Source organism: Panthera onca, chromosome B1, assembly GCF_046562875.1.
Source record: "Panthera onca isolate mPanOnc1 chromosome B1, mPanOnc1 haplotype 2, whole genome shotgun sequence".
Classification (NCBI taxonomy): Eukaryota; Metazoa; Chordata; class Mammalia; order Carnivora; family Felidae; genus Panthera; species Panthera onca.
In genome coordinates, this window is record NC_138342.1 from 16,444,691 (window position 1) to 16,469,388 (window position 24,698).

At 39.7% G+C, this 24,698-nt stretch overlaps 1 protein-coding gene across 3 annotated transcripts in view; it reads right to left on the bottom strand.

The window, feature by feature from the left end:
* KCNIP4 (potassium voltage-gated channel interacting protein 4) overlaps positions 1-24,698 on the bottom strand; it is a 1,157,282-nt gene that overhangs the window by 90,424 nt on the left and 1,042,160 nt on the right. For all 3 annotated transcript variants that reach the window (XM_060655342.3, XM_081795498.1, XM_060655341.3), the window contains one exon: positions 19,882-20,006. In XM_060655342.3, the coding sequence (XP_060511325.1) occupies positions 19,882-20,006 (125 nt within the window). The remainder of the gene's footprint in view (positions 1-19,881; positions 20,007-24,698) is intronic.

The following is a 24,698-nucleotide window of genomic DNA, read 5'->3' on the forward strand; positions in this document are numbered from 1 at the left end:
ATGGAAGGGTGGAAGACTTGACAAAATTGTCCTCTTTATCCGTTTCCCTGCATTGTAATTGGAACTCCAAAACATTCCCCAAAGTGGAATCACCCGTTCTCTCCCTTTTATTCCTTTTGTTTTCTAAGCAATGGGTTCCAGTTTCTTCTATTCCATTCTTTATTTTCTTATGCACCTTGTTCATTGAATTTTAATGTATACACACAAACATGCATACCTCTACTCCCACCTCTCCACACCTATAAGATTTTTTGATGCATGGGGCACCTGGGTGGCTCAGTCTGTTAAGTGTCCGACTTTGGCTCAGGTCATGATCTCGCGGTTTGTGGGTTTGAGCCCCACATCAGGCTCTGTGCTGACAGCTCGGAGCCTGCTTCAGGTTCTGTGTCTCCCTCTCTCTCTGCCCCTCCCCTGCTCACGCTCTGCCTCTCTTTCTCTCAAAAATAAAATAAATGCTAAAAAATTTTGTAAAAAGATTTTTGATGCATGATTGCTGAACACAGGAATAAAGAATTATAATTAAGCATTTGAAAGAAGAGAGGGCTCGGAAATAGGAGAAATAGGTTTTTCTAATGTCCAAATTTTCTGGACAGTAGACAATACCCTAAACAATGTAAATATCAGAAACTTCCCTCACTGCCTCTTTTATACTGTCTGTAGGTGTTTGTGCTGGTGATGGCAGGGGTGAGGGAAGATAAAATCAATAACAGGTTAGAGTATATATTCTAAAAATGGGTGAGAGTGCTTCTTTAAAACATTGTGAAATTTGTCATTTCTGAGTTAAAGATGAGAGTCCATTCTTTCCTCGTGGGGCCAGCCACAGAGATTCTAAGAGGCAAACTAATCTCTGCCTTCTTTGGCTTCAGATCATGAAAATAAGAGGAGAGTCCCGGCCTTTGTAGCAGTCTTGCTGTATTTTTTTTTTTATTGTAACTGGTATCGTATTCATTTTTCATTACAATTACATTGCATTACAATTCATTTTTGTTATTACCATGGTTACGGCTGTTGTTTATCATCCTTGGCTAATCTCAAGTTTGAACTACTGCAATAGGTTTCAAGCTGCCCTAAGAGCCTCTGCTCTGGTTCCTCTTACTCGGCTCTGTCAGAGGGATGTTTCTAAAACATAAATCTGACATATCTTGTGCTTATTCCCTTAGTGATCTCATCCAGTCTTATGGCGATAAATATGATTTAGATATCAAGGTCACCAATATTTCTTTTTCAGCCTAGATCTCTCCCCTTAAACTCTAAACACACACACACACACACACACACACACACACACACACTTTTGCTATTACTACCTATGCCATAAGTAGGCATGGATGTCTACGAGGCATCCTAAATCCCCAAACAAGGAAACAGGGGGGGTTCCTGACCTTCTTCTCCAAATGTGGCCCTCCTTCAATCTTTCTGAATGTCAACGCATTCTTCTGATTGCTTAGACAAAGGGTCAGAGTTATCTACAAATAGGAACCGAGATACAGAGAGGCTCAGTGACATCTACAAATGAGTAAGTAGCAGAATCAGGATGGGAACCCAGGTAGTCTGACTCCAGAGTCTACACTCCTTACCTGTGCTGTACTACCTTATTAACCCCTTTTCATGTAATCTTGAACTTCATATGGCATCTGCATAACAAATACCCACTGTTTACCTCAGAGGTGGCTTGCTAAATCAAATCAGAACTATAAATTCTGGTTCTACCTAGTTGACAGACAAAAGAGCTGAAAATTCTACTTGTTTAGGACCAAGATTTTTTTCTTAATTATTTGCACTCTATTTTTTCAGACATTCTGTGTGTTCTTATTGGGATACTAGGCTGGGATTTTGAGATGGAAACTCAGATGTGTCTTTTATAATTCTGTTTCAGCTACTAATTAGCTGTATAACCTTGGGAAGTTTCTAAAGCTCTGGATATTATGCTCACTCTGCCAAAAATTGCTATGCATGCAGTAGATGGTCCAAGCTCTACAGTAATAATGTAGTTAAAAAAATAACTCAAGTTACAAGGTCCCTTCACTGCTTGAGGGCAAGAATCACATCTATTTGCTTACTATTGGTTTCTCAAGTGTTTATTGCAATTCTACCTTCTGCAGAAACTCAACAAATTTGTGCAAATGACTGGTTGAATTCATGATATGGTATGTAGTATGGACAAGATGCTTGAGAATTCCAGAGGCAGTTCCAGAACTGAGAGGCAGAAGACAAGGCCTGAAGGCAAAGAAGCAGATATTTTATTATTTCATTGACTCTTTCATTGATTATTTGACTTCAGGACAAATAACCATCACATAGGTCACATCTCCTGATTTGTCTCTGCAAAACTTGGAGACGGTGGGATTGGTTTTCTCAAAGGTACGTTAACAGAGACCTGGCTGTATAATTTACCTTCACCACAATACCCAGAGCGTGCATGTGGAAAATTTTTTTTCTGTTGGATGTATTCATGGAAGGGCTTACGAACTCAGCATCAGTATCTATTGCATATCAACATCTCCACTTACAAATTATTTCTTTTAGACGTCTCACCAATATAAGAATAACTACTGTATTCTAGAATAGATAATATTGTTCCCATTTACAAATAAGGAAGGTGAGATTCAGGGAGGTTTCTCAGGGTAAAATGACGAAGTATCAAAGCTAGGATTTCAGTACAGGGTTGGATGTCTCTTAATTCCTCATCTTTGCACTGACCCATGGATCCTCCTTACCTCTCCAGTACTAGTGATGAAGGAAAGAGGGCAGTTCAGGGAACTGCTAGAGATCGGCTCTCTTAAACTTCACATTTATCCAACTCTAGCAGCAAGTGCTATGATCAACTGAAGAATATTCTAGTCACATAAAACACTAATTAATTAGGGAAAATTGGTAATTACTGTATGCTCCCATTCTGTTTTCAATAAATGTAATCTAACAAATAAGTAGCATTTATTAATGAGAATAGATAATACAAAGTGTGTTCACTAATAGGCTTGCCTTCCATTAGGGAATTAATACGGGGTTTTATTTGGAGTTCCAGAAGAAACCAAGTAGGCATCACTAGCATTTGCTTCATTGTGCAGATTACATGGTGCCTTGATTCTGTTGATGACAAGCAATAAAATACTCAGTTGTATACGGTGCATTAAAATGTGTTTAATCTACTATTAGTTCCGTGAAAAATTATATTTCTCACCCCACTTCTGATTATCATGGATGACATATGGGGACTATGAATCCTAAAATAATTACAGACCACAAGCTTTAGCAGTAAATCACAAAGCAACTTAATCATATCTTTTCCCGGAATTTATTTAAATAATGTTTAATGTCCTTCTTTCTTTCTTTCTTTCTTTCTTTCTTTCTTTCTTCTTTCTTTCTTTCTTTCTTTTCCATGAAGAGCTCTCCATTGGACTACATTTCTGGTAAGAAGATACAACTTGGATTTTAACTGCAGGAATTATGCTATCTATTTTCTGGGTGAAATATTTTTTGTTCCTCCTTTGTCTAGACCTTTCAACAAATAATTTTTATGTCTCTTTATGAAACAAGAAGGGCTACAATGATTTAGAAAGCAAGCTAGACAAAATAACCAGATAACGGTTTATAGATATAGTGATGTAAATAGGAACTATGCTCAAGGACCCGAAAAGAATTTAAAAAAAAAATAAGAAACAGTATCATTGACCCATTTATGCAAAGCCAGTGCAATAAATAAATAAATAAATAAATAAATAAATAAATATTTTAAAAAGGGAGGGAATACTTGGCTTCTGAAAAGTTAAGGACTAAATATGATACCAAGTTGCAGTAAGTCTCTTGACGTACATTTTTGAAAATTAAATTTTCTCCTTTCTCAATGTTGTGGAATCCATGATGTCGTATTGTATGTGTGTCTTATGCAAATTTCAGAATTTTTTGGTGATCAATAGGTGATATATTAGAAATGAAAATAGAAACTAGGTTGTACACTAGACTACTTACAGTGGTTTAAAATTCACGTTGGCAAAAAATGATTTTTTTAATTTCCTTGTTGGCTTACTTGGATGCTTAAAAAAAAAAAGTTCCACCAGGATGAAGGAGTTGGTAGGTGATATTTTAGCTCAGTCTAAACATTTCTCTTTGTCAACCAAGGATTTTTGAACAATAGAAGGAAGGGGTTTAAGAAGACCATGAATTAATCTTCCTTTGCTGTTCCTCTGTGGTTTTAAAGGCACTCTTCCTTGTATTATTTATAGATTAGAGTGTTTAAAGTTTTGTGCATGGTGAGTAGAGGCTTCTATGGCAAAATGGAACTGGAAAAAAACAAAACAAAACTGTTTGAGTCCTAGTACTGTCAACAAGTAGCTTGTCATTCTGGGAGAGTCTTAGAAATAAATGTACTGCCCCTTATTTCCTCTTCCACAAAATGTCAATATTTCTCTTGGTTTGGCTTTACGGTGATATGAACCAATGTATGTGAAAGTATTTTATGATAATGTATAGTACATATTATACTTCAAGCTTCATTAACATATTAATAATATACTACATGTGATGACATGGTTCTTTTTATTTTTTAATAGCTCAGTGATGATTCTCAAAACCTTTAAGGGTCCTAACTGCCCCCTGCTGTTCTGCAGTTTTGCCTTTCCAATCCTGCAGTTTGCCGTAAGTTATTAACTCTAATACATTTCTGTCCATTTCTCTAACATGATCTTTGGTACCATGTAAATTGGTCACTTATGCAAAATAACTTCTATGGTAGTTACTTAACCGAATTGGCTCAAATACTGACTCTTTTCTTGAATTGCTAGCCTCTTATCCCACTCACTTACAATGAGGCAAATACGCTCAAAAACACTGCTTTTAAAGGGTTTCTTAGGGCTTTGCCGTCAAATTTTTAGACTCATTTTTACTTCAGTAATTCCGTTAGTAATGTTTATTTTGTAATTAGTTTGGAAAGCACTTGAAAACAGATCCATCATTTCCTTATTCTTTGTATATTCTTGTTCCAGTTTTTTTTTTTTTTTTTTTTTGCAGACAAGCAGAGCCAGAGAAACACCCCAAAACAAGGTATTTGGTAAAAGGTGTGTGTGTGTGGGGGGGGGGGGGGGGGGCGGTCCTGCTAAGGACTGCAGGTCCCAGAATCCCAGAATACCTGGAAGATAGCTGGTGGGGGATCCAGAGTCTAGACCCCCACAGAGTGTTCACAAAAGGATGGAAAAGAACTCAGGACAAAGAAACAAGAGGGAGACCAGAGATATCATATCATGGGAAGCAGGTCCTAAAGGAAGAATTAGCCACCAGGAATTCCCTGTAGGTAGGGTCTGACTCTCCCAGCACATAGGCTCCGCCTCCAGATTGCCCCCTGCAGGTGTTACAGTTTGGTTACTTCTCTGAAAAGAACTTGTGCTTTGTAAAGTGAAAGAAGCCCAGCATGGGGCAAAGCAGATATCCAGGAATGTTAGACATAGATGTAGCTCTCTTTCAATATTGTGCCCTTCACCATTGGTTTACCTCTGTTTACCTGGAGCTTTCCAGACCCTGCTCTCTTGCAAGGCCTGGGTGCTCCTGTTTTCACTCTGTGCTAAGATGCCCTAGATCTTTCCAAGCACTTCTCTTTCTTTTCCTGTCAATCAGGCTAGGTTTTTGCTGCCCATCAAAAAGCTCTAAAGATACAGGTATTTCTCTGACCTTATCTCTACATCTCAGACACCACAATTTTTAGTCCAATTCACCATCACATTTTGGCCAGACTACTGTAATAACTTCCTTACTACTTTCTTCTTCATTGTTCTTCCCCCCGACCAAACCCATTACCTGCCAAACAGAATTTTTAAACAATATAGGTCATAGCACTCCCCTACTTAAACCATGAGTGGCTTCCTACTACACAGAATCAAGTCTAACTCTGTGTGACCTGCTGCATTGCCCACCTCCATGTCCTCCTGGACGGTCTCATCTGACATCCCTTCTCCTTCAACCACAGCCACAAAAACCTTCACTACTTCCCTTGATGTTATAAACCCTTTGTGCATTAGGGCTTTTGCACTTGCTGTTATCTTCCACTGGGGATAACTTTCTCCTTGCTCATGAAGAGTGGTTCTCTCTTTAGGTCTGGCATAAAAAGCCTTGACTTAAGGAAAGCCTTCTGTATCAGTCAGGATTCTATGGAGAAACAGTACCAAGAGAGGGAAAAAGAAAGAGAGGAGAGAGAGAGAGGAAGAGAGAGACAGAGAGAGAAAAAAGGAAGTGGGGGAAGGGAGAGGGAGGGAGAGAGAGATGGAGACAGAGAAGGAGAGAGAAGGAGGGAAAGGAGGGGGGGAGAGACAGAGGAGGTAGGGAGGCAGAGAGGGAGGGAGAGAGGAATCAGCAAGTGATGTTAAGGAATTGGCACAGGATTGTGGGCACTGGAAAATCTGAAATCTGTAGGGCAGGCTGGCAAGCTGGAAACTCAGGCAGGATTTCTATGTCACAATATTGAGGCAGAATTCCTTCTTTTCTGGGAAACCTCAGCTTTCATTTTTAAGGCATTCAACTGATTGGATGATGCAGACCAGGTTATCAAGGGTAATCTTTACCTAAGGTCAACTGAATGTAGATGTTAATCACATCTACAAAATTCCTTCACAGCAACATCTAGACTTCTGTTGGTCCAAACAACTGGGTACCAAAGCCTAACCCAGTCAACAAATAGAATTTAACCATCATACCTTCTAGGTCCCCTGTGCCCACATGAGTGTCTCTCACAGAATCCTGTTCTATTTTTTCCCTCGAATGTACCACAATTTGCACTTAATTTGTTTCTTGCTTATTAATTTCACACTTCCTGCACTAGACTCCAGTGTTTATGAGTTGAGGACAATTCTCTTTTACTCATTAATATATATCCAGTACTAGCAAAGTACCTGGAGTACAGTAAGTACTCAGTAAATGAGAGATGTTCTATATGTTTGTGGAAAGGATTAGCAACCAGGAAGAGCTTGAGATGACAAGTTGTGACTCAAACTCCTAAAATTCTGTGGGAGTTGAAATGTCACATATTAGGCATAATTCATTAGAATGTGCATAGATAAAAAGCATTACAAATCCTAGCTAATTTCCTTTGACACATTTCTTTGAATTTCCCTCCAATTAGGGATGTGTGGGTGGCTCATTAGGTTGAGTGGTCATGATCAGCCATGAGCATCTGGTCATGACCAGGTTTCGGCTCAGGTCACGATCCCAGGGTCATGGGATCTAGCTCAGTGTCAGGCTTTGCACTGAGTGTGGAGCCTGCTTAAGATTCTCTCTCCCTCTGCCCCTCCCCCACTTGCATTCTCTCTCTCTCTCTCTCTCTCTCTCTCTCTCTCTCTCTCTCCCTCTCTCTATAATATATAAAATGAAAAAAATTAAAAATGAATTTCCCTCCAATTAAATTAATCAACACAGATTTAAGAGTCTAACATACTCAAGAGCCTAACATACTCAACTCAAATGTAGCACTGAAAAGACTTCCAAAGTTTTCATAATTTATTTTATATTAATGAGGACTTGAATGCCTGCCAGGATCACTAGAATAATTGCCAGTTAGGCTTGTATTAATGAACACATTTAAGTGGGAACTGTAAAAAAAAAATGGAAAATGATCTGACTTTATGAGGTAGGGTCACTGCCAGCCGCTTGCAGTGATGAATGGTACCCAGATTTGGTTTTACTATTAGCCCCAAAACGTCCAAAGTTGCACAGCAGCCTCTTTGAAGAGCACATAGTGAATTTGAAAAATTATTTACTAGACTTCCGGTGACACATTTGTGTGAACAAGTTAGTTCTTCCAAAAAGAGTGAGAAAGAGTAATACTGTTAAAAGTTGATGCACACAGAAGTCTTACCACCTCCCACTGCTTGGGTTCTGTGCTGTGAAGACTGGGTTCTTTGCACAAAGAAACGTATCAGCAACTTCCTTGGATGAAACTGCTTATAAACTTATTATGGAGTCAATGCTGATGTACAGTGCCGAGGAAGTAGGAAACCTCAAAGCATTCAGAAGACAGAGATTTATTATTATTATTATTTTAAAAATCTTGATCCTTCAACGGATATAGGAGGTTGAAGTATCTATCAGTCGACACACTGCTGTCAGACCGAGAAATTTGTCTTAGAAGGATTAGCTGAACTAACTTCAGAAACCTTTAGGATATTCTCTAGAAAATTTCAGTGGAAGGAGGTTTTATTGACTTTGGCAGAGTGCTAGCTGTTCCAATTTTTTTTTCTCCTTCTACATATACACACTGCTGTCCAGCGAGAGACTACATTTCCTAACCTCCCCTGGAGCTGGGTGGTTCATGAGACCAATGAGTCCATGGGATGTAAGCGGAAGTGGTATGTATAACTTTTGTGTTATCTCTAAACTGAGACAAGTCACCTCTGGTTTATGGCTCTTTCACCTTCCCTCAGGACACGGGCATGAGGGAGTGACCTAATTAACACAATGCAGATGGGGACAGCAGCCAAGCAAAGGGATAGTGTGGGGCAGTGTGTGGGAAGAAACCTGCATCTCTGAATGCACTGATGGAACCTAACCTCCCCATCACTCTGGACCCACTCGCCTGTGACTTGAAAGAAAAAAATTTGATCTTACAGGATTGTTGTGTTTAAATGGCTAAAAATCTCAAAGATTTTAGAAATGCTTCTAGTGAAATTTTGCTTTATATAAGGGTTGCTTTTATGTAAGTTGTTTTTAAAAATTATCTACATCTCTACACTGCCTTTTGTGTTCAAAACATCACAAATTATGTTATCTTTTTTGATTTCCACAAAATCCCAGCGAGGAACTTATTACAAGAAATACTGTATCGGTTGCTCCAAGAATTCAAAGGACAGAGTAAAATGAAACCAAAATAGAAGTGCACTATTTCCAAATTTGTCCTCAGGCTAGGGTGTGGGGCAAAGACATTTTAAGAGCTTCCAGACAGTAATAGCGTTCAGAGAAGCAGCATGAAGACAATGTTATTAATGATGATAATGATGATAGGAATAATAATAATGATAGGTACATTTTGAGTGTTATCATAAGACAGGTTCTGTGCTCTGTGCTTCACATTCATGATCTTTGCAAATCATCTGTGAGATGCGATTTCTCCAATTTTGCAGATTAGATAAGTGTAGCCCAGAGAGACCAAGGATCTTGCCCAACACTAGCCAGAACTGGAATCCAATTACATTATCATATTTACTCCAAAATGTGTACACTTTTGTATAGAAGTGAGTTATCGCAGGACTGAGACTGTTGGACTTAAAAAAGGTCTACATGCAGGGCACCTGGGTGGCTCAGTCAGTAAGTGTTTGACTTTAGTTCAGGTCATGATCTCACTGTTCGTGGGTTTGAGCCCTACATCAGGCTCTGTGCTGACATCTCAGAGTCTGGAGCCCGCTTCCGATTCTGTGTCTCCCTCTCTCTCTGCCCCTCCCCTGCTCACGCTCTGTCTCTCTCTCTCTCAAAATGAATAAACATTTAAAAAATTAAAAAATAAAGTCTACTTGCAAGGTTGACCCTTAACTGGTCTACTAGTCTGCTAGGAACACTATCACAAAATACCACAGACAGGTGGTTTAAACAACAAGAATTTATTTTCTTACAGGTCTGGAGCCTGGCGGTCCAAGATCAAGGTGCTCACAGAGTTGGCTTCTCCTGAGGCTTCCCTTATTTGGTTTGTAGCTGACTGTCTTCTTGCTGTGTCCTCACATGGCCTTTCCTCTGTGCTCTGCATCCTTGGTGTGTCTTCCTCTTCTTATAAGAACATCAGTCCTATGGGACTAGTGCCTCATCCTTATGACCTCATTTAACTTGAATTTAAAGGTCCTACCACCAAATACACTCACATTGAGGTTGCTGCCATGACATATAAATTTTAGAGACATATAATTTAGTCTATAACAGCTGGAATCTGGGAAATTGGAGTTTGGGACAGTTTCCACCCTGGTAAGAATTGCTCACTGTGTCTACACTGTTTGTGCAAACAATATGGTTTATTTTGAACATCTGTTTTGCTTCTGGAGGTCTAGAATTTCAGTATATGTTAGACAGAGGGTGTCTATATGACCAACCCCAATAAAAGCCTTGGAGATTGAGTACCTAATGACTTTCCCTGGTAAACAGCATTTCACCCATGTTGTCACTACTGATTGCTAAGAACATTGAACACATTCTGTGTGATTCACTAGGAAAGCACTCTTGGAAGTTCACATCTGGTTTCTTCCAAGAATTATCCCATGCACCTTTTTTCCTTTGTTGATATTGTTTTGTATCCTTTTGCCATAATAGATGGTAGCATTAAATATGACTACATACTGTATCCTGTGAGTCCTCCTAGCAAATCTTTGAGCTTGGGGGTGATCTTGGGAGATTCTAACATAACTTTTTCCCATTCCATTCTCTAATTAGGAGGAAATTTAATTTTACTATCTTCCTAAATACATATTTCCTAGCCTCTCTTGAAGATGGGTGGAGACATATAACTGAGTTTTGACCTGTGGAATATGAGCAGAAGGAATGTCTGCCACTCCAAGACAGCTCCAACATGTTCCAGGTATTCTTTGCTTTCTGTCATTTCTCTTGACCAAGGACCAGACACAGTTGGCCAATGGAGGGTGCTGAGGCCATAGAAATTTGTGGAATCACTAGGTGGAAGGAGTATCCTCAATGAACAGGTGAAGCAGAGCCCTCAACTTGAACACAACTTTTAATGACCCATCTGGAATTGGGAGACGAGAGCGGAACAAATTTCTGTTGGATTAACCCCCTGAAATAATGGGCTGTGTGTTATAGCAGTGAAACTACTCTAATATATATGGAAATTTAATATCTTTTAATTTTTGAACTATGTTGTTAAGATGAGAAGGATTCTTGAGCTACAGAGATTATATTATTCACTTGATAGTATATTTGATGAACACTATAAGACATGAGAATCTACTGGATGAAAACTATGGACACACTTGTAATAGAACTAGTAGTTCTTTGTTACCATATGAGACTGCCCTTAACATTTGTGAGGAGCACTTGATAAACCCAGTAAGTGTGTCGAGCTATTTTTATAGGTCTTTTATAAGAAAAGTCATGCTCTTTCACTTTCCTTATCATTGGATTTTTTTTCCCCAAGAGCAAATCAATAAACAGCTCTTCAATCTTACTAGGTAGATGTGGAGGGAACTAAAAAGAAAATGAGAGAAGATAAAATTTTTATCTGGGATGAATCCCTGCACTTTTTGATTGAGATCACTCATTCATAAACATTTATTGATTATATGTTATTTACAAGGGATAGTCTGAAGAGTGAAAGATATGGAGATAAAGAAAATACAGTATCCACCCTCAGGGAGCCTATAGAATAGGGTAGGGATCCTTACGTCGGTACAATGGTAAGGAGCACTTAAAAGAGGGTCTCCAAATCCACCCTACAAGGGTGTCAAATAAAGTTTTCCCACATACAATCCTTTTGAACCATAAACTTGTGAGTTAATTTGAGTCCTCGATTCTTCTCACTTTTTCAATCCAAACCATCAAAATGTCCAATCAGTTTAGCTTCCACCACATTCCATATTTTGCCACCATCCTGGTCTAAGCAATACTTCTTTCCTTATTCTCCTGAAACTTCTTTCTCAAGGAGCTCCCTGTTTTACATTGGCTCCCTGCACTCCATTCTCTCAGAATAGCCTGCCAGAATCATCTGTTAAAAATAATTACTATATATTATATCTGACCCTTTTAAAACCAGTAGTTTCTCAATATCTTTAGGAATAGTAAAATAAATTGATATTTTAGGTTCCATACACTCTTGCCTCACTCCTGCCTCAGGATTTGTGGTTAATCTCTCTGCCTGGAATGTCCTTCATGTGGCTGTGTCCTTCTTGACATTCTAGACTCAATTAAATGCCATCTCCTCAGGGAACTCTTCTTTAACCACCCCATCAAAAGAAGCTCTCTGTTATGCCTTTCTATATTTCCTCACAGTTCTGATCACACCAGGAATTTCCTTAACTGTTTGCTTATTTTCTTCTTACTCCCCTTAACCACCTCCCTCCAACTCCCACTGGAATGTAAGCTCCAAGAGAACTTACCCATCTTTTTAGTCAATATATCCTAATTACCTAGTTGAGTGGTGGGCTCATATTCAGCACTCACAGAATGAATGATGGAAGAACTTACGTAGAGAAAATATCTAAGCCAAGATGTGGAGAAGGTATAAGAGTTTGTCTCATGAAAGGTAAGGGAGTCATGAAGAATAGCATTCCCTCCAGGAGGAAAAATGAAGGTCAAGACTCCTCAGAGGGAATCACATCAACTGCAGGCAGTTCTTTATGACCTGAGCAGAGTGAGTAAGAGATAGTGAGAGACAAGACTGGAAAAGTAAGCAAAGGCTACTTGGGTCACTGTAGTACAGAGAGAATCTAACTCAGGGTTGGACTTATAGTAGATACTCAACAAATATATGTTGGATGAGTGCATAAGACACTTGAGTCTATCTCCTAATGGTAATGGACAGACATTAATTGGTTGTAAGTAGGAATCAACAAGATCTTTAGAAAGATGCCTTCAGTGACACTGTGAAGACTGTTTCAGAGGAAGGTCAGACTGGACTCCAGGAGACTGGGAGCTCATTATGGCAATGCAGATGAGAAATAACAGAGAGACATGGGCTGTGTGTAGGAAAAGGAAGGGGTAGACTAAAAAATTGACTGAACTTGGAGATTAATTAGATGCAACAGGTTCTGAGGAAAGAATCCAGAAAGATATCTGAGTTTCTAGGTGACTAGATACATGGAAAGGTAACACTTATTGAGAAAATACAGGTTTTCTCAACAAACAAGAGTTAAATACCCTGCATATATATTTAATGAATATATCCTGAATATTCATTTAATGAATGTAAAAGGTATTTTATTTTATTATTTTTTTAATTTAAAAAAAAATTAATGTTTATTTATTTTTGAGAGAGAGAGAGACAGAGCACAAGCAGGGAAGGGGCAGAGAGAGAATGAGACCCAGAATCCAAAGCAGGCTCCAGGCTCTGAGCTTTCAGCACAGAGCCTGTCGCGGGGCTCAAACCTATGAACTATAAGATCATGACCTGAGCCGAAGTCGGATGCTTAACCAACTGAGCCATCCAGGCACTCCAAAGTTAGGCATTATATGGGTGATGCAAACTGACTTTAATCTGTTACCAGGATCTAGGACTTTCATACTAAAATCAGATACTGAGTGATACAACAGGCCAGACACTTGGCATTAGGAGTAGAGTATATCAAAATGAATTAGGCTCAGGACACGGTTTTTAGGAAACTCATAGGTTGAACAGAAATAAGGTCCTTTGTCCACTTTCATTTCTCTCTCCTTTTTTGGGGGGTGGAGGTGGGGAGAGGGACAGCTGTGGGTACTGGTGTGGCAAAGGGTTGGTTCAGCCCTTAAAATGGCAAATCCCTGGACAGGGATAAGGTAGAAGGGCAGTGCCCAAACTGCTGCCTCCCCTATGGGACTCCCCAGGCAAACAAAGAGGAGGCTGAGAACTGGTGTGCTGATCCACTAGACCATCTGCCAGGTCAGGCTGAAAGTGTCCCTGAACAGGGACCTCCTGACCAACATGGATATAATGGTTGCTTGAAAATAAATATTCACAATTGCTCATTGTTAAGTAAAAATAATCAATCTGTAGGATACAGGTATTGTCAAAACCATTTGTGTCAAAAGAATCCTTATGCAAACAATGAAATGCGTGCACATAAAAATATGTCAAGGAATAAAGAAGAAAGCTAAGTGTACTTCTCTCCAACAAGGTGGAATTGACTGTAGATGAGACACGTACATATTTCAATTTACGTCCCTCACATGGTTTCAAAAGTTTAGCATGACACTTAATTAGTTTCAAGAAAACAAAACAAAACAAACAAAAACAAATAAAGCAAGAAGCATCCAAATGTCACAGAATATATTTAATATAAACTCTTGTGTAAGGTAATGTACTTCAAGATGACATCTCGGGATGTTCATTTCGATTTTAGTTACTTTTGTACTTAGTGGGATGAGTAGGAAAGAGCTGAAGGGCTCTAATACCTATTGAGCACACTGTCAATGAAAGAAATTATGCAAAATATTTTTCATCATCTTCTCATTTGCGTGGGTATTAATAGTCTGAATCCTGGAAGAAGAATTTGATGTTCAGAGAAGCTAAACTACCTGCCCAATGTAGAAAATGTCAGTTGAAAGGTTTGAGTCCAGTAAAGCACTTGTACCATGCCAGTCTTTGGAAGTCAGAAGGGCAGCCATGTTTATCTGCTGAGACCGGTAAACAAACTTCTCAGAAAGCCTTGCTTCCTGGAAGTCTGACAGAAAATTCTGCTAGGGCAAAGAAAAATAACATTTTAACTCTGTTCTTATACCTTGATTCTAAAGGACATGAGTAATACTTTGCACTTAAGGAAGATCTTTTATCTGAGTCTTTCAAGAGCAGAACAAAACCAATTATTACCCACCCCCCTTCATGATTGGAAGAAAAGATCTTAATCCCTAATTTGCTGACAGGGAGACAGAAGCTGCCAGGGATGAAGTGATTTACTGAAGGTTACACAATCAGTCTGTGAAGCCTCAAGAATAACTCCAAAGGCTCGTAACAAAAGAGCAATTGCCTTATGCAATTAGCAGCTTATTTCTCTATCCTAAACACCATATCCCGCTCTTTTTCAAGCATGTGCTAAACTCCTCCTGCCTCCCTTTCCACCATAAGTGGGATCAGGGCTTTTTATATAAAGGTACTTTGTAAAAAATGTAGACCCCTATAATTTCATCCTCAGTTCTCTTCATCTATTTTTAAAGATGCAATGAGTTCTCAAAGTCTTCAAGTGGTGTAGGAAAAAAACCCGTCAAAACACATTTATCTCCTGCTGGTTCCTTTGGCCACAACATCAAACTTCTTGCAGAAATCAAGGAAAAGTTTGGTGCCACTACTGGTAAAATCCCCAAGGAGGTGTCAGGATTTTAGGTACAACACCGAGGTTGGGGATTAATCATGCTTGAGATGTGACTTCAGATTTAATCAGCTGCTTCAGCTGCTGGCTCCTGGGGTTGCTGTCTCCTCAGGAACACTGCTGTGATAGACACACTCTATGGTGACTCTTAGTAAGTCACATTCTTTTTAATCTCCTTGTCTTGAGTGCTGGAATATACAAAAGTGGTGGAATAAGATGTCCTGCCCATGACTATGTTGTATCATATAAGACTCTGCTTTAGCAGACTAGAGAGACTCTCTGTTGCTGACTTTGAAGAAGTGAGCTGCCATGTTTTGAGCCAGTCTGCAAGAAGGCCATCAGCAAGGGATCAGAGGCAGCCGCCAGGAGATGAATGGTGAGTGGCTCCAGGATGACATCCAGCAGGAGAGTGGGGCTCTCAAAAATACAATCACAGGGAAATGAATTTGGCCAACAACTATGTGTGCTGAGAAGAGGATCGAGGATCCAGAAAGAAGTGTTGCCTAATCAACACCTTGGTTGCAGCTTTGTGAGACTCTAAACGTAGAATCCAGTTAAGTTGCTTCTGGACTCCTTACCCTCAAAACTGTGAGATGACGAATGCATGTTTTTTAAGTCAGTAAATATGTGGTAATTTGTTACATACAATAAAAAACTAATACAAACATCCTTCATTTTTAGGTAGAAAGGAAATTAGCATTTTTAGGGAAAAAAGACATTAACAAGAATTAAAGTGATACCTTAAAGATATATTTGAATCTAATGGATACATTGATCTATTATAGTTCAAAGTAGTAAAAGAAAAAGAAGCAGGAAATGATGTGGGGCAGGAAAGACCCAGGTGTCCAAAGCATTAGGTCTAACTTCTTGTAATTCTCACCCCGTGCCTTGAACAATGGGAAGAATATGCTGTAAGTTATTAATTAATGAAAGTAAATATCAAAGAGGCATAGCCATATTAAAACTTAATGCCCCAAAAGACCATTCATGATCACTTAAAACTGAACTGAAGTTATGCTTGCTTTTGAAAGAGAACAGCAAATCAAGTTTATGAATCATGTATCTAGAATCTAGATACTCCTATGATCTGCTGAGTCAGTGGTTATCAAATGTGGTTTTATGTTAGTTATATATTAAATGGGATTTTTTTTAAATTAAGAAGTTTAGAAAAAATTACTGAGTATTACCTCAGATTTAACTGAGTCAGAATAATCAGAGGCAAGACCTGTTACCTACCTACACATACATCCCATCAAGGGGTGGAAACCCACCAAGGACATCATAAGGTTCCAATGTAGCTAGTCTAACCATTGTTATTTGGCATTATAGGACTCATCACAATTAGGTCACATCACAGAAGCACCTCATGACGAGGAGCTTCTAGTTCCTTGTTTCTGAATCTTGGCTGCACATTATAATTACCTGGGGAGCTTTATAAATCCTGATGTTCAAGCTTCTTCCCAGAGCAATTATATCAGAATCACCAAGCATGGTACCAAACTATTTGTAATTTTTAAAGGTCCTGGCATGATTTCAACTTTCAGTTAAGTTTGAAGATGCTGAATGGAGAGAATACCTTGTATCTTTCAGCATCCTTTCTAATACATAGTTATGTAGCTCAAAACCCAAAACACTGTGGGGGAGTATGTAGGCCAACCATGACTGCCCCACTTTGATGGAACACAAAACTGAGGTTGACTATTTGAAGACATATTATAATACTTATTTTTTATTGAACTTCATTTTTATTATCTGAATTTCTCAAAAACAGATAATTTAAAAAAAAGCCAAAATGAAAAAACCTCAGGCAATGCACATATTGTTATCCCAATTTGTAGAGATAAGGGACACAGGCCACCGATTCAGAGGGAGCTGCCTAAACAAGTAAGATATGGACCTGAGTCTGAGTGACCCCAAAGCTTATGATAGCTTCACAGTGATTCTTAAAGTGTGGTCCCCAAACCAGCAGCATTACATCACCTGGGAAATATGGGAAATACAAATTCTTCAACCCAGTCTCAGACCTACTAAATCAGAAACTTTGAGGCTGGGGCTCAGCAATCTGTGTTTTAGAAAACCTTTATTTGATTGCAAGGCACTCAAAAGGCTGAAAAACACTGTACTACATTCTCCATTTCTATCAGCTGCTTAGATTTGAGACTCAGTTCAGCAGGTGGTAAGAGAACTAAAAATGCAGGGGTGATTGAGTGGGTAAGACAGAGTGACAGGCTGAGAAATTTTCTCTTACTATCTTTCCTTCCTCCCATTCCCAATTTTTAGTAACAGTCTATGTTGGGGGGTGCCTGGGTGGCTCAGTTGGTTAAGCATCTGACTTCGGCTCAGCGCATGATCTCGCGGTTCACAAGTTTGAGACCCATATCAGGCTCTGTGCTGCCAGCTTAGAGCCTGGAGCCTGCTTTGGATTCTGTGACTCCCTCTCTCTCTGCCCCTCCCCTGCTCATGCTCTGTCTCTCTCTGTCTCTCAAAAAATAAACTTGAAAAAAATTAAAAATAAATAAAAATAAATAACCCAATTTGTTCCATGGAAATGATTTTTTGATTTTATGCGCTTAAGATAATTGGTGTTCAGGAAACCAAGAGTAGTCGGTTTGCTTTCTCTGATGCTAAGCTGGTTCAGATTGCTGCCATCCTGTAAAACATGAGTGCCACTTCTCTGCTTTCATGCCTCTCTTGATATATTCCAGGGTATATTTATTAGAGTTGTACATTTGACTAAGGGAAAATAACCAAAATGTAAAGAACAACTGTGTTTTATTTATCAGAGACATCAATTAATATTTTCTGAGCAAATCGTGGAGTCCTTTTTTGTAAAGGAGTATGTGAATATGCTTTGGGCACATTCAGGTCCAATGGAAATTTCTCATGGGGCAAAATGGTGGGGGGGAGCAGATAACTTGATGAAGAGAGAAGAGAAAAATAGGAAAAGAGGAAGGAAAGGGGAGAAGTGAAATAAAGGAAATAAAGTGAAATAACAAGGAGAAGAAACAAAGGAGGTAGGAAGGAGTGAACACAGGAAAAAGAAATAGAGCAAAGATCAGAAGGGTGGGAAATGGGGAAAGAAAACGTGTTTGGAAAAGGAGGAGAGGAGAAGAGGAAGAAAGGAGGATGAGTAGGCAAAAACAAAAATAAAAGAGAGCAATAAAAATAAAATAAAAAACAAAAATAAAAGACTGCAGACGTCAGAGCCTGGACAATTTCTGTGAAGTGCCACTTGGAGAAGACCAACCCGCAGAGACGCTGCCTCTGGAGGTTAACGATGGCAGTAATCATGATTTCAATTTGCAACAAACGGGATGAAAGGCAGCCTGACCCCAAATGGAGAGACCTACAGTCACAGCAGTGGAGTGATAACGTAGCAGGGATTCTGAGGGGTTGGATTAAGTTTTCCTTTATTTGACAACCATTCTGTATCTGATTGCTGTGGCCAGTAGTCTTCGCAGCTGCTTTTTGTGTTTGCTCTCTCTGCAAACTGTGCAGCATAAATGTGACTAATAATTCTCTAGCCTCATTTTCAAAGCCACTTTCTCCTTATGCATGTTGATTTACATGTGTCATCTTGAGAGACTGCACATCAAGATTCTTTTAGTGTGAGTCCCGTCTGTGTGGAGCAAGTGCCTACCTCCATGACATCTCCCCCCTTCCCACTCAGCCTACCCCCACAAAAGCCTGGGTGTTAGCAGAGAACCAGGCTTCAGATTAGTAATGGGGAGACAGAGATTTAGAATGCCCAGGCAAGGAGAGTAGTGAGGAGCAGAAATGGGGTGGACAGAGACCCCGTGGAGTCAGAGAGATGCTGGAAGTATGTGTGCAATATGCATGATGGCACCCTATAAAAATATTCTGAAAAGTCGACCAGTGTTACCAATTCCCTGGGGAAATTTTTGTGTAGATACCATAGAAGAGGTGGAGTTTCTCATCTGGTCTGCATGAGGATGGACAGAGGTAGCAAGTGAGGAGGTCAGATTGGAAGAGGATGGAATTAGCAGAACTCTTTGGACACTATAGAGTCCACAGGCCATGTAACGGTGCTGTTAGGGGGAAGACTTGAGGAAGCATCAATGTAATTTAATTTGGATCTCAAAGGGTACCTGTAGCTACTATGGTTTATATATGTGTAAGTACATAATACATGTCGGTCTATGTATGCCATTTGATATACAACAATTTGATACTTGTAAGGATGAAATGCTTTCATAAATAAATTCATAAATTCATGATAAGACTTCTCTCCCTATAGACCATGAGCTTGAGAACAGAAGAATATCTTTTCTGACTTTTGAATAACCTACAGTATCTAGATTAATACTGAACACAACATACCAAGCATTCAATGAGAGTATGTCCCTGCTCAATTGTCCAGACCATTCATTGTCTCTCACCCTCACCCTCTGGTATGTATGGACTATCACCGCTTTTGAAGATGATTCACTCAGAAAGGAGAATCATGGGTGTACCTGGATCACAAAGAACCAGATGCAGGGATGACCTACAGACACCTGTGGTCTAGAGTCATTGGTAGCATGGTCTTTTAGAAACTTATAGTGACTCTTCTCCAATGCTAGGAATGGTGTTGTTTGATGGGCCTTAATCTATAGCCAAGATTCAAGTCAAACATGAGACTATAGTTCAGTAATGTAGAAATAATTGAAGCTTATTGGAATGATGTAATTATAGCCAAAAAAGAAAAAAAAAACTACTTAGAATTGAATTGAGTAAGAATGTCCACCCACATTGTAGAGCATTCTTGTGCCAAAATGACTCAAAGTCCAAATGGATATTGACAATATTCATATCTAGGAAAGATCCGTTCGAAATGTGCATATGATGGGACTCTCACAGAAGCATATATTTGCTGAGAATAGTGTGAAAATAAAGTCAAAAAGGAAGTCCTTACATTCTTAAATCCTCTGTAAAGAATCTGGAGCTCCTTCTTGGTAAATTTGCTCTGGGCTTCCAGAAGCTCCAGAGCCTCAGGCCGATGCCGGACGGTGGCCATCTCCAGTTCATCTTCCACGCTGTCTGTGGAGAAGAACCAAAAAGAGTCTGAAGAACAGTCATGGCTCACCAATACTTACACACAACAACACAGGAAAACAATGAAACATTTACTGGAGGTCTGTGATTTTTCCAGAGGAAGGATTCTCATATGGCTAATAGTAGTCTTTACATTTCCCATAACTTACAGAATGCAGCTAAGGCAATACCACATAATCTTTCTTCCCCACAAACTCTAATCATTAGGTATTACGAGACTAGCATTTTTATACTACAGTTTGAAAAGTGCACAAAGTCACGAATAACCTTAAAACCGGAAATTTGTGCATATAACAAATACTGGTTATAAAATGGAATTTCAGTTCAATGACAATTAGTTCCACCCTATGTGTCACACAACTATGAGGTGGGACTCTGAAATACTCTCTGAGGTTTCCACTGAAATCAAATATTTGGCTTGGGGATACAAATAGTCAGGTCGGGTGCTGAAGTGAATAGAGTAACCAGCCCCCGATTTGACTGGCATAAAACCAGTCTTCATGGGTGCTGGATGGACTGGACTGGGGGAACTTCTGGCTAGACTGTATTCTGCAGCCAGGGGAGTCTATAGCTAGAAATAAATTCTAAAATATTGAACTTTGCTTTGTGAGTTATATTTACACTATAATTTTTCAAAGATGCTCTATGTAAAAACAATTTTGTGTCCATATAAATTTTGGAAATGCTGTAAATATTAACGTAGTTTGAGACCAAAACAGTGGAAATTAATTTTCCAGAGGATCTGCAGTAAACAATTCTGGTTAACTTTGTTTAACCCAATTGACCCCAAAGGGTATTTTTCCATTTTCCTTTTCCCCACAAGTCACATCTGGTAACCTCTACATATTTGCCCTAGAGTTATGTAGAACACAAGATGGGAGGTGATGGAATATGTTAGGATCTGGGTGCTCAGGTCTTAAAGTATACCATCCTTGATTAATTTTACCTTCTTTGCAGTGGGGCCCAATGGAGGCCTAAGAAATTCTTCTTGCCATAGTCCAATCGACACCTTAGCTAAATAACTCACCAGGGACAGAAGTATCCAGGACCAGCTCTGACACCATGACTTGCTAGCCTCCATTATATTCCTTCCTCTTAGCTATGGATTCCTAACTCAGACAAGTGAGTTTCAGGAGAAGAGCTCCTTTTCATTAGCTCTGCACCCAGGCTACTAGCGCTCCAATTCCAGGTCTCATGTGTCAGTTGGAAATGTCATTGTTGTTAAAAGTCCCACCATTTTGATACTTAATGCTGCCTCTCGCCAACACCTGTACCTACTTCCTGCCCTGTCTCACTAAATGCAGTGTTGGGGCAGAGCTATCACATAGCAGGGAAAAGTTAGTTTCAGCAGAACTCTAATGTTGGGATGTCCTAATGACTTCCCTCAAGTTTGCAAAAGACCAATAATTGTGATCAAACAAATACTTGGAATGGATGTGTTTGTCAAAATGAGGAAGAGGGGATAAAATCAGACACGTGCTTTGTACTTTTCATATTATAATAGATTATTTTGGAGCAGTGAGATGGAAAAGCTGCAGAATAGTGACGGATGGATAAGAATAATAAATGGGACATGAAAAGATGGGAAGCCCAAGAATAAACTTGAGCTGACAAGCATAAAATCGATGAGAAAGTAAGCGAGATATGCACCTGAAAGATGTGCAAAGGTCTGAAAGTAGTGGGGAAATGGCAGCTAGGCATTAACAAATTGACCTCAGATTGGGCTGTATGGGGAAAATCAAAAAAGCCCAAGTGGGGCTCCTTCAATTTTCTCCTTCATTCACTGGAACATTTGAGTGGAATGGGTTGATTCTATTCAAGAAGTCCTGAGCTTAGCGAGGAGGTGCTCCCTAAGATTTCTGTTGATCCAATGAATTAGACGGTATTGTTATTGTAGTTGCAGAATAAATAAGTAAGTAAGTAAATAAATAAATATTGTAATGCAGGAATAAAAGCTGTGGAGCAGACGTAATGTAAATAGATAATAGATAGACTCTGCTTTCTTGAAAAATATTCTCACGTAAGCTTCCTTTGTGTCATTTACAATATAATTTATATAATTATATTGTGTGTGTGTGCATGTGTGTGTGTGTGTGTGTGTGTATACTGATCTAATTCAAATACTACTCCCTCCTCTCAAGCCTTTCCAGATTGCTCCACCATGCAGAACTGGTAGCTCCCTAGGCAGACTTCTCACACCATACATATTTCTCATACAGCATTGAAAACATGACATTATGACCTGTTCATGCCTGTCTTATGCATTGTGAGTCCCTTGAAGACAGGGGCAAAGCCTTACAGATCTGTATATCCTCTGGACCCAACAGAGTCGGATGCCCCATAGTCACTCAAGAATTGTATGGTGAATCAATGAATCAGTAAGCAAATGATGTTACTACTGAAGTTTCTATTCCCCTGGAACCTCTTGAACCTTAGCTGCCCTCTAGAAAATCATTTCTCAAACTGAGGTTTGTGGACCATTGGTAGACCTTAAATGCCTTCGTTGGAATTACTGTGTTCACCACGCATTGTTCTGAGAAACACAGTATAGGCAAAAGCAGGGGCATTTTTAATCATATTTTCAGAGCAGTCGTTTAATCATAGCATAACCTTCTCTTAGACCCACTGACCCTTCCACTGGAAAGAAACAAAACAGTGCATTCACTCCTTGGCCTCTGTAACCACACAGCAATCTGAACTGCAACACCAACACAGTGTTTCCCTCCAGCTGTCACAGACTTGCTGATGCTGAGACTGAGACAAAAAACCCACAGCCGGAGGGTCAGTGTAATTGAATTAAGTGTGTGATAGGATGGGCATCACACGCAGTATTCAAAGCACCACACTTGAAGCAACTGCCTGCGGACTCTTGTTCTCCCAGCTGACTGGTACCTTACTTCTTAATGACTCCTACCTGCCAAAGGGCTGTTTCTATATCTAGAAGGTTGACAGGCTCTAAAAACATACCTGAAATCATCAGCAATCACCAGCATAAGTTAAAAAAGCAACACCACCTCACTCCCTCATGGCTGATTCCTGCAGGCAAACTGGAGAGCACAGCATGATTCTGCACAGGACTGTGAAACCTGTGGAACGTTCCAGCCTCCTCACCCTCCTGTGCAGAATCATGCCGTGCTCTCCAGAGTTCACTTTAAGACCATGCATTTGGGAGGATTTTAATACAGTGCTTAACATTTATTGAGCCTTTGTTATGTGCTAGGAGATGGGCTAGGTGCTCCATTGATATAATTCAAGTCCTCAAAATAACCTCAAATATATTGTCCATTAAAAACATTTTTTAATACATTTATTTATTTTTGAGAGATGGAGTGAGCCAGAGCACAAGCAGGGGAGGGGCAGAGAGATAAGGAGACATAGAATCCAAAGCAGGCTCCAGGCTCTAAGCAAGCGTTCAGCACAGAGCCTGATGCGGAACTCGAACCTATGAACCGTAAGATCATGACCTGAGCTGAAGTTGGTCACTTAACCTAGGCACCCCATAATTGTCCATTTTTTTTTACACATATGATAGTCTTATAGAGGTGAAAAAATGAGTGACCAGATGTCACATAGGAGAAATACAGACACAGGGTTTACACCCAAATCCATGATGTCAAATGTTCTTTCTACTTCGTCATATTCTCTCTCAACACAGAAGTAACAATGATAAAAATAACCTTTTTTTTTTTCTCCTCTCCTTTCTGCACTGTCAAATGTCTCAGAAAAGTGGTCTAGGTCCACTGGGCCCATTTTCTACCTCCTGCTTTCTCCTTAATCCCAGCATTCTGACTTCTGGCCCCATTGTGGGTTGAATTGTGTCCCCTTAAAATTTGTATGTTGAAGGCTTAACCTCCAATATGGCTGTATGTACAGACACAGCTTTTAAGTTTTTTTTTTTTAATGTTTATTTAATTTTGAGATAGAGAGTGGGTGTGAGCTAGCAGAGGGACAGAGAGATAGGGAGACAGAATCTGAAGCAGGCTCCCCAACATCAGGGCAAAGTCTGACGTGGGCCTTGAACTCATGAACGGTGAGAGATCATGACCTGAGCCAAAGTCGGACACTCAGCCAACTGAGCCACCCAGGTGCCCCTAGAGATATAGCTTTTAAGGCAGTGTTAACATTAAATGGGGTCATAGGGACCCTGATCCAATGTAACTGGTGTCTTTATAAGAAGAGAGAGAGACACCAGGAATATACACACACACAGGAAAGGCCGTTGCGAGCACAGCAAGGAAGCAGCCATCTGCAAGCCAGTGGGAGAGGTGTCAGGAGAAACCAAGTCTGCAGGCGTCTTGATTTTGGACTTGCAGCCTCCAGCACTGTGAGAACATAAGTGTGCTGTTCAAGCCCTCCAGTCAGTGGCGGTCTGTTATGCTAGTCCTAGGAAACGGATACACCCACATATATTCAAATGATCCACAACACTAATAAAAGCGGGTCTTGTTACCCGCAAAGTTTGCTCAGTGAGCACGAGACAGTCGGGCAGCCAATGATATCATCTAATCTTTGCAACACCCTTCAAAAGAGGGATCTGCATCCCCGTTTTATAGATGAGAAAACTATGGTTTGGAAGGTCTAACTTGTTCAAGGTCAAATCACTGGTTAGTCATGAGGCACACAGGTGTCTTTAGCACCTTAAAGTCCAACTTTTTAAGCATTCTGCTGAGATTGTTA